The sequence below is a fragment of the Arachis ipaensis genome, chromosome B07 (assembly GCF_000816755.2).
Source record: "Arachis ipaensis cultivar K30076 chromosome B07, Araip1.1, whole genome shotgun sequence".
Lineage (NCBI taxonomy): Eukaryota > Viridiplantae > Streptophyta > Magnoliopsida > Fabales > Fabaceae > Arachis > Arachis ipaensis.
The window spans coordinates 10,071,454-10,081,244 of record NC_029791.2 but is presented as its reverse complement, the minus strand read 5'-3'; the positions used below and the strand labels follow the sequence as shown (position 1 = coordinate 10,081,244).

At 34.9% G+C, this 9,791-nt stretch overlaps 1 protein-coding gene and 1 long non-coding RNA gene across 2 annotated transcripts; both read left to right on the top strand.

Annotated features, from left to right (window-relative positions):
• LOC110264852 lies at positions 3,363-5,314 on the top strand. Its single transcript, XR_002351128.1, has 6 exons — positions 3,363-3,477; positions 3,689-3,742; positions 4,512-4,598; positions 4,826-4,915; positions 4,999-5,118; positions 5,265-5,314. It is a non-coding gene; the product is annotated as an uncharacterized LOC110264852 (long non-coding RNA).
• Positions 6,538-7,557, top strand: LOC107608793. Its single transcript, XM_016310526.2, has 4 exons — positions 6,538-6,596; positions 6,954-7,066; positions 7,137-7,230; positions 7,316-7,557. Exons 2-4 carry the CDS (start codon positions 6,972-6,974, stop codon positions 7,487-7,489), a joined length of 363 nt encoding a protein of 120 aa, XP_016166012.1. The 5' UTR covers positions 6,538-6,596; positions 6,954-6,971; the 3' UTR covers positions 7,490-7,557.

The following is a 9,791-nucleotide window of genomic DNA, read 5'->3' as shown; positions in this document are numbered from 1 at the left end:
ACCACTTACTTTGGGGCATTTTGTCCCCTTTTTGCTTAATTGCTCTTTTTTTCTTTTCTTTTTCTCACTTATATATATATATATATATATATCCTTTTTTAGCTCTTTTCTAAAAATATTGGCATATAATTAATGTAGATAACATATATATTGAGTAAGTATCTCTATTGAATTAACCATAAAGGTTAATAAAATATAATGACATAAATTTCACCTAATTGTAGTAAGTATCTCCATTGAAAATATTTGTTAATTATTACCGTGTATAGTTAGTGTATGTATATGTGTATATATATATATATATATATATATAATGAATTGTTACAATTATTTATCATCTAGAAAATTTGTACCTCAGATATATATCTTCTTTTGTTTATTATTTTTCATACCTAAAGATTACTAACTACGATTTTAAGTGCTAATAGCCTTTATATTTGATTTGTTTTGTAGTGTGATAACAGTCAATATATTTGTCAAAAATTAATTTCTAAATGGATAACACAATGGTGAAGTGCAGATAAATGGATGCATGGTGTGATGTCCACAAATGTGGACCTGTGAAGATCAGAGACCTACAAAACGCAGGTAACGTTTTGCAAGCGTTGGAATAAAAAAATGCAGGCCCCTGCAAAACGCAAGCTACGATTGGTGAGGGAAGGAAACCAGCAAACGAAACGTGCCCTGCATGCCGACAGGAACAGTGCTTGACCAACTTCGGACTGTGCAAAACGCAGGATGCGTTTGTCAGTAAATCAGAGCCAAACGCAGGTTGCGTTTTGCAGGCTCCCTAGCTGCATGCGCGCCACGTGTTCTCGGAGGGGGTTCAGCTGGGTCCTTATAAGTGAGAAATGCAGATTGAGAGGGAAGCAAAGTTACTGAAGCAAAACTAGTTACTGAAAAAATAGTTGAGGGAGAGTGAGGAAGCTGTGAAAGAGCTTGTTGAAGAAGAACAAGTACACAGTATAAGAAAAAAAAATGGTGCGTGACTATACCAAATCAGAAGATCATATTATTGAGTATTTGGATCATCCTCAATTTGTAAGTAATTTTTTTTAATATGTAACAATAAATATAAAGATTTATTCAATAATTTTTAATTTCAATAATGTTTAATAATTTATTATTATTTTTTAGTGATTTATTATTATTTTTTATGATAGTAATAATAATAATAATAATACTGTTAACAGTAAATGGTTTTTTTTAATAATGTTTACGTAGAAAAAAGATTTATTACGTTTAATACTTTAGTAATATTTTGTAATAATAATTACGGGCCTGCTACACATACAAGCAATAAGGCCTTACAAGTGTTACAAGCCCCCAGCCCACAAACATTCCACACGTGCACTAATTATATTGAATGGAGCGTAACATTCACGCGCTCCCACTCAAACGGTTACGCTTCGCTTCGAGTAAACCACCACTTAATGGGAGACTCTTCCACTTCTTCCACTTCTCAAAGCAATTCAGAGAAAACGCAACCCTTCCATTTTCGAGCAAAATTCGAAACTCAAGATATACAACTCGTCGCTAACATTCGAAACCTCCATCAACACACCATAAAACTCTCGATCAAGAATCTCCAGAGAAAACAAAGCTATAATACTCAAGGTACGTTACATTACCATTCCTATATATTTTCTAGATTTCAAACTAGGTTTTACTGTTCTTCTACGTTGTTGTATGTTTTACTGTTCTTCTTGCTCTACGTCTCATTTTACAGTTTATAATGTTCTAGGTTTTACTGTTATTCTTGCTTCTATGTTACACTGTTCTTCTTCGTTCTTGTAGGTGTTACTGTTCTTGTTGTTCTAGTTCTTCTGGTAACTGATTTTTGGGGGGTATATTCCGTAGATTGGTGGGTGTATATGGAGTAATTTGTTGGGTGTATATGGCATAAAATGTAGGGTGTATATTTCTGAACTGATATACTGTAATAGTCAGCACTTGCTTATATTTGCTTGTCCATGGGTGTATATTGCTTGACCTTGTAATGTTGCTTGATATTGATGCATGTTTGAGTGATACCTGACTGATATATATGGATGTATCTGAATTATATTTATGGGTGTATCTTACGGATATCTTTGGGTGTATCTGACTCATATATGGGTGTATCTTACTGTTATCAATGGGTGTATCTGACTCATATATATGGGTGTATCTTACTAATATCTTTGGATGTATCTGACTCATATATATGGGTGTATCTTACTGTTATCAATGGGTGTATATGACTCATATATATGGGTGTATCTTACTAATATCTTTGGGTGTATTTTTCATTTCAGAAAAAATGGCAGCGAGAAACCAACCTAGAAGAAATGTAAGAACAAATATATGTCTTACATGAAATCAGTTTTATATAATAGATATATATCTGACTATAATTTTATTTTTTTTTATAGCAAACCAAAGACCTTAAGTGTGCAACACATCTCCTAAGTGATAAATTCAGAAACATGAGTGACAAGAAGAAAGCGATTGTGAGGGATCTGGGATTCGGTGGCTTAATGCACATCCCACCACTAAGGGTGCATCACCAAGTGTTAAGGGAGCTGGCTAACAACTTCAAACTAGGGGAGAACAGACTGGAAACAGGATACGGTTCTTTTAAAATAACACCAAGAAAAATAGGTCATGCGCTTGGCATCAATGCAACAGGTAACTCGCTAAAAATTATAGGTGTATATTAACTGATGCTTGGGTGTATTTAAGTTGATGCTTGGGTGTATTTGAACTGACTTTGATACTTTGTTGTTTTCCTTTTTGTAAGAGATCTATTTCCTCAGAAAGTCGATTATAAGAAACTTTCTGAGGATGACAAAGTAATTTTTAGAAGATTCCAGGGTAAGACCCTCAAAAGTCTTACAGATGAGTAATTTCTTTGTCGAGTTGGGTGTATTTTGTGGAACCATTTGGGTGTATTTTGTTGATCAAGTTAGGTGTATGTTGTTTATTAAGTTGGGTGTATTTTGTTTGTTGTGTTGGGTGTATATTATCCATTCAGTTGGTTGTATCTTGTGCATTCATTTGGGTGTATTTTATATCTTTAGTATGTTCTAAATAATGATTGTTTGCCTTCCAGAATGGACTCCAGAAAAAGAAAGAAGAGTCAAGAGGATTCAGATTCTGATTCAGAATCTGAATCAACTGATGAGTAATGTTCTGAAATTAGTACTCCTTTCTTTTGGCTTCATTATAAAGATTTCGTGTATTAACTGAAGTGTCTCTTATTAACTTATAGAAATGAAGAATCATCACCGGTGGAGAAGCAAAAGAAAAAGACAAAGACAAAAAGAACACCAAAAAAGTAAGCACTTCTTTGGATAATATTCTGTGATAAAATTAATTTTTTATTTCTGATTCATACTTGTTTTTTCCACCCAGAACACAATCCAAAAAGAAAAAGGTTGTTGTTGAGCATTCATCTTCTGAAGAAGATCAATACTATGATGGGTACAGTACCTCGTAAGCTATATTACCATCTATCATCATAATTATTTTTGTTAATATCTTCTTTTATGAATGTAGTGAGAGATATGAAATAGCAAGTGAAGATCTAGATGAATTGCTAAGGGAAAACGATGAAAAATCTGCTGCAGAGGGGTATGTCTTATTGGGGTGTATATTTCAGATTTTAGTGTGTTTTCTTTGCTAATAATTGTTTCTTGTTTCGCAGGGAGAACGAAGCTGACCTGCGATCGACAGAAGGTCGCTATGTCTCCTCTGAAACGTAAGAAGCTTTATTTAATAAAATCTTGTTATCATGATTTGGGTGTATTTTGTGGAACCATTTGGGTGTATTTTGTTGATCAAGTTAGGTGTATGTTGTTTATTAAGTTGGGTGTATTTCCAAAAAGAACACCAAAAAAGTAAGCACTTCTTTGGATAATATTCTGTGATAAAATTAATTTTTTATTTCTGATTCATACTTATTTTTTCCACCCAGAACACAATCCAAAAAGAAAAAGGTTGTTGTTGAGCATTCATCTTCTGAAGAAGATCAATACTATGATGGGTACAGTACCTCGTAAGCTATATTACCGTCTATCATCATAATTATTTTTGTTAATATCTTCTTTTATGAATGTAGTGAGAGATATGAAATAGCAAGTGAAGATCTAGATGAATTGCTAAGGCAAAACGATGAAAAATCTGCTGCAGAGGGGTATGTCTTGTTGGGGTGTATATTTCAGATTTTAGTGTGTTTTCTTTGCTAATAATTGTTTCTTGTTTCGCAGGGAGAACGAAGCTGACCTGCGATCGACAGAAGGTCGCTATGTCTCCTCTGAAATGTAAGAAGCTTTATTTAATAAAATCTTGTTATCATGATTTGGGTGTATTTTGTGGAACCATTTGGGTGTATTTTGTTGATCAAGTTGGGTGTATGTTGTTTATTAAGTTGGGTGTATTTTGTTTGTTATGTTGGGTGTATATTGTCCATTCAGTTGGTTGTATCTTGTGCATTCATATTTTGTCTGAATAATATGAAATCTGTTTAGAATACCGGATGTGAACTTGGGAAGTGATGATCCTTCCTCTCAAGGACGCATAGAACAAAGTAGTGTAAACAAGCCGGCAGAGAGCATGTAATTTCTCTTTCAAATAACCGTTACTTTTGTTCTTCTATTACCTTCTACTTCTAATTCTGTATATATTTTTTTTAGAAAAAAAAGCCCTTTATTATTTTATTCGAGAAAAAAAAGGCAGGAAAAAAAAGCAAAAACTGCAAGTATATAAGTTCTCAAAAAACAAAGCCTGCCTTCTTTTTGAATTATTCGGGTGTATTTTTTGACTTTCTTTGGGTGTATTTTAGATTGAGTCCGGTTCAATAGTCAGCCAGTGAGCCGGCTGATTCAAATATGATGGTTGTGAGGGAACAGACACCGTCGGAAGCGCTTGCAATGTGAGTTTTTCAAGAATATTTCAACCTTATAACCTTATTATTTTCAAAGGCGTTGTTAACCTTTCATTTTTCTTCTTGTTTAGAGTTCCGATTCAAGTTTTTGTGCCAGTGTCCCAAACAACCACTGTGCCGGAACTTGAAGAAACACCTGAGACAGATTTTGAACCAACCCCTCTGCTACAAATTGAAGGAACTACAGAAACGTAAGAAATAGTATTAGGTGTATATTTGTTTAGAGTTTGGGTGTATATTAGGTTACAGTTCGGGTGTATATTTGGTAACAGTTTGGGTGTATATTGTTCCTGAGTAGTTTTTTTTATGCCATGATTAATTTTGTGTAACTGTGCAGCACTCCTGAACCCCCCAACAACTTGAAGAAACCACACCCATGCTTCCCCCAGCTCTATCTAAAATGTAAGTTCATCAGACTAAAATCAATCTTTACTTATCATCCGTATATTCTTACTCTTATAATACGTTATACATGATGACGTAGTCATCCAGCCACAGAAGACGTTGCTGCCCTGATGATGATGGCACGGACAGCATCCTATGTTCCTAAAACAGATCCAATGCCATCATTCAGCCTTGGCTTGACTGATTCAAGCCAAGAAGAAGAGGCAACGCAGGAGGGAGCATCAACGCAGGAGGCAGACAGGGCAAAAACTCCAGAAACTGTAAATTTGCTAGAACAATTAGAGGATTTAGTACAAAAAATAGCAAGCAGTGCGGCGAAAGAAGAAAGTAAAAGTCCACAAATTCAAAAGGAGACTGGCGGAGAAAGTTCTGGGAAGTTTGAAACTCCTGAGGGAATAAATCAGATTACGAATGATATGAAAGAGAAGTGCTACATCTGGGGTACGTGAGTGAAGACATACGCAGATGGCAGTACTAACGAGTATGACAACATGTGCACTCTGATTGCCCAAGATGAATACATTTTGAAAAGAATGCACCTTGCATCCCTCCAGGCAGAAAGTTATATAGAATCTGAGGTAATATTAGAATAACATTAATGTTTTAACACCAAAGTCAACTGCAATGTTTATTAATGTAAATTGATTTCGGCATATATTTCTAGATTGTATCTGCCATGTGCCTCATCCTCAACCAGAAAAAAGATAAAGTGTTACTTCTACGAATTTTGGGTGTATTTTCTATATTCCTTAGGGTGTATATTCTCTGATCAAAGGGTCTGTTTTTGTATTCGTTTGGGTGTATTTTTTACGTTCAATTGGGTGTATTTTCTGTATTCATTTGGGTGTATTTAAAGTATTCACTTGGGTGTATTTTCAGTATTTCATTTGTTGTTTCACAATTGTTGCAGAGCATGGCCGTTTCGAAGCACCCAAATGGGGAATTCATATCACCTAAAACCAATAAAGAATTCAGGGTGGAAGACTACCCGAGTTTTATTCCCTTCATAGATGCAAAAAAATTAACTTCGCATCCATATGTAAGTTTTCATTTGCTAAATTTGTTAGTACCGTTCTTTACTTATATGCCAAATAAAATAACACACTGTTGAAATGTGGCAATCGTTCAGATTTTTGCACCTGTTTACTACTCGGGCCATTGGTGGTTATGGGTGATTGATACAAGAAAGCGGAGATTTCATATACTTGACCTGTTACACAAGAAAGCTGCAAGCGATGAGAGAAAGCAGCTTAATAAATTCACTGTAAGTTGCCTGTGTTCTTTACTTTAATAGATAGGTGTATTTCAATTCAATATAAGGTGTATGTATGTTTTGCTTTGGGTGTAATTATGTTCTCCTTTGGGTGTAATTTCTTTGTCGAGTTGGGTGTATTTTGTGGAACCATTTGGATGTATTTTGTTGATCAAGTTGGGTGTATGTTGTTTATTAAGTTGGGTGTATTTCGTTTGTTGTGTTGGGTGTATATTGTCCATTCAGTTGGTTGTATCTTGTGCATTTATTTGGATGTATTTTATATCTTTAGTATGTTCTAAATGATTGTTTGCATTCATTTGGGTGTATTTCATTCAGATGTATTACTGATTTGTTTTGGTATTTAAAGGATATGTAATTTCAAGAATGAGAGCATATGCCAGTGGGGAACCTCTGAAGAAAGACGAGAAGGAGAAGGAAATTAAAGCATCATATGTTAATATATCAGGCCAAAAATCAAGGTATAAATTTGTGACTCTGAACATTAAACTTTCCTAAATGAGATTTGTAATTTATTTTCTTCGTTTTTAGCTATGACTGCGCTATCTACGTTATGAAGTGGCTTGAGTTAATTGAGCCGGAAAACATTAAAAAGGGGAAGTATGAATGGGATGATTGGAAACAGGTAACTGTCTTTAGAACTATATAACTCTGTATTACTTTACTGAATTAATATTGCTGTTTAAACAGAATATACTTTTTAATTGTAGGACGAGGTGGACTACTATAGAGTGGAGTATGCTTCGTGGATACTATTCAGTGAAATGAATAAAGAGAGAGATCAAGCAATTAGAGCGAGTAATGCAATAAGACTGTCGAAGCCATCCTCCGTATTATTGAGTCCATTTTGTCAGATAAATTCTACTGGTATAGAAACTGCGTAATCCAACTGCTAGCTAGTTTGTAAATTGAACAAATGCTGTAAAAATTTTCCATTTATAAACAACTTCTATTCAATGAAATTTTTTTCCATAGTTAAACTATCTGTGCTTTTAACCGTCTGTGCTGTATTCAAAAGCTATATTACGGGTGGTAAAATATGAAGGAAAACATCAAGGCAAATCTAAACACAAATTATAAACTTTTACACCCAACGGAAGTTTAATATACACCCAAGATTGCTTAAAATATACACCCAAACTGTCTGTGCTGTTAAACTGTCTGTGCTGTATTCAAAATGTATGAATTACAGGTACTAAAATATGAAGAAAAAATTCAAATCAAATATACACCCATAACCTGCGATTTTTTACACCCAAATAAAGTTGAATATACACCCTGAAATCTATCCCCCCTGATGCTTTGAGACTAAAACCCTGAACCCTAAACACTTAAAATCTAAACCCTTACCCCTAACCTGTAAACCCTAAAACCCTAAACCCTAATATTATATATATGTATCTATATGTAAAATGTGAATTCACAAAAATACACCCAAAAGAACAGTGCTTTTACACCCATATTCTGTAAAACTATACACCCAAAGAGTTATCCCCTGCTGCTGGTACCCTGAACTGATAATTCATAACATGTCCTTGATATTGACTGGAATTTAAATGCACCACTGATGCAGCATCAAACAGGTTTATTGTAACACCCTAACTACCAAAGCTCACACTTCCGGCTGCGCGACTCTGATAGCTCGGACATTACGACGACACTTATACTATTTAATACTAAAATATGAGCCTGTTTAAAACTTTAAACCGCAATACCGCTCCCAAAAATACTTTCGTTCGATAACATACATTCACAGAATACCATACAACTTACAAAAGTTCATAAAGAGTACATCCATATATATACACATATATATATAAATAATATTACAAGCATTAGACAATACAGTTCCTATCCCTCTTACAGAATATCTCAAGATAAAGGCGAGGGTACAAATAATAGTCTGAAGCAATACAGAGTATTTCAACAACAACTAAATAAACTCTTCGTGACTTCTGCGCCCATATCCTGAAAGGGGAAAAATGTAGGGGGGGTGAGAACATCATCCTCGAAAGGGTTCTCAGTAGAGGGTTTTTGGGAATTACTGTAATAGGATACGTGAAGATAAACCGTACCAGTGATTAATAACTGTCTTATGCCTCTTTTCAAAAACAACGGTTTATAATAAATAGAAATCTGAAATCTTTTCTGAAAGAGGAACAGTTCAATTCTCAAAAACTCAAAAGCCTTTCAAAACGGTTTATCTATGCTGAACCAAAATAGCCTTTCATATTCTTCCAAACCAAAACACAACCAAAACCAATCATCGGTCCATCTCATTTCAACCACGGCCCTAGGCCAAACAATCCAACCATCAACCAATCACCACAATCCAACAGAGTCCCAGCCGCAAACACAGATAGGAAGTCAAGCACAAACAAACAGTTACAGCATGTAGAACAAATAGCAGTTAATCACAAGTAATCACAAGGGCAAACCAAATACAATATGTACACTCAAATAATGTCACATAGATGCATATGATGCATGCCTGTCCCTAGTGGCTGATGATATCATCTGTCGGTTATAGAGCCAACCCGACAAGTCCTGGTAGCTAACCATTGGACTGTCCCTCTGTCGCGCATCCCCAACTCGAGTTATACTCAACATAATCGTGATCATAATCATGATCCATATCCATCACCCTTACTGGTGAATATTCACGGGGGCGAGCTCATTGATGTGTATTTTCGGAAAATGACTTCCAAACACACAAATCTAACCGGCAAGTGCACCGGGTCGTATCAAGTAATAAAACTCACGGGAGTGAGGTCGATCCCACAGGGATTAAAGGATTGAGCAATTTTAGTTTAGTGGTTGATTTAGTCAAGCGAATCAAGAGTTGATTTGAGTGGTTTGTATTCGACAGAAGCTAAATTGCATGAAATTAAAAGGGAGAGGGATAGATTGCAGAAAATTAAAGAGCAAAGAAAGTAAATAAGCTGAATCTTAAAGAACAAGTAATGTAAATTACAGAAACTTAGATTGCAAGAAATGTAAATTGCCGAATCTTAAAGTGCAAGAAATGTAAATGGCTTGAATTGTAAAGGGAATTGGGAAGTGGATTTGCAGAATTTAAACAAGGAAAAGTAAAATTGCAACAAGCAGGGAAGTAAAAGATGGACTTAATTGCAGTAGATCTTAAACAGAAAATGTAAATCGCTTGAAGAAGCGTTCAACAGAGAA

Bases quoted from the DNA above. Each gene is read 5' to 3' on its own strand.
- LOC107608793 (XM_016310526.2), top strand. From the start codon at position 6,972: ATGAGAGCATATGCCAGTGGGGAACCTCTGAAGAAAGACGAGAAGGAG. The intron at 7,067-7,136 runs GTATAAATTTGT...CTTCGTTTTTAG, and splicing joins ATATCAGGCCAAAAATCAAG to CTATGACTGCGCTATCTACG. The intron at 7,231-7,315 runs GTAACTGTCTTT...TTTTAATTGTAG, and splicing joins AATGGGATGATTGGAAACAG to GACGAGGTGGACTACTATAG.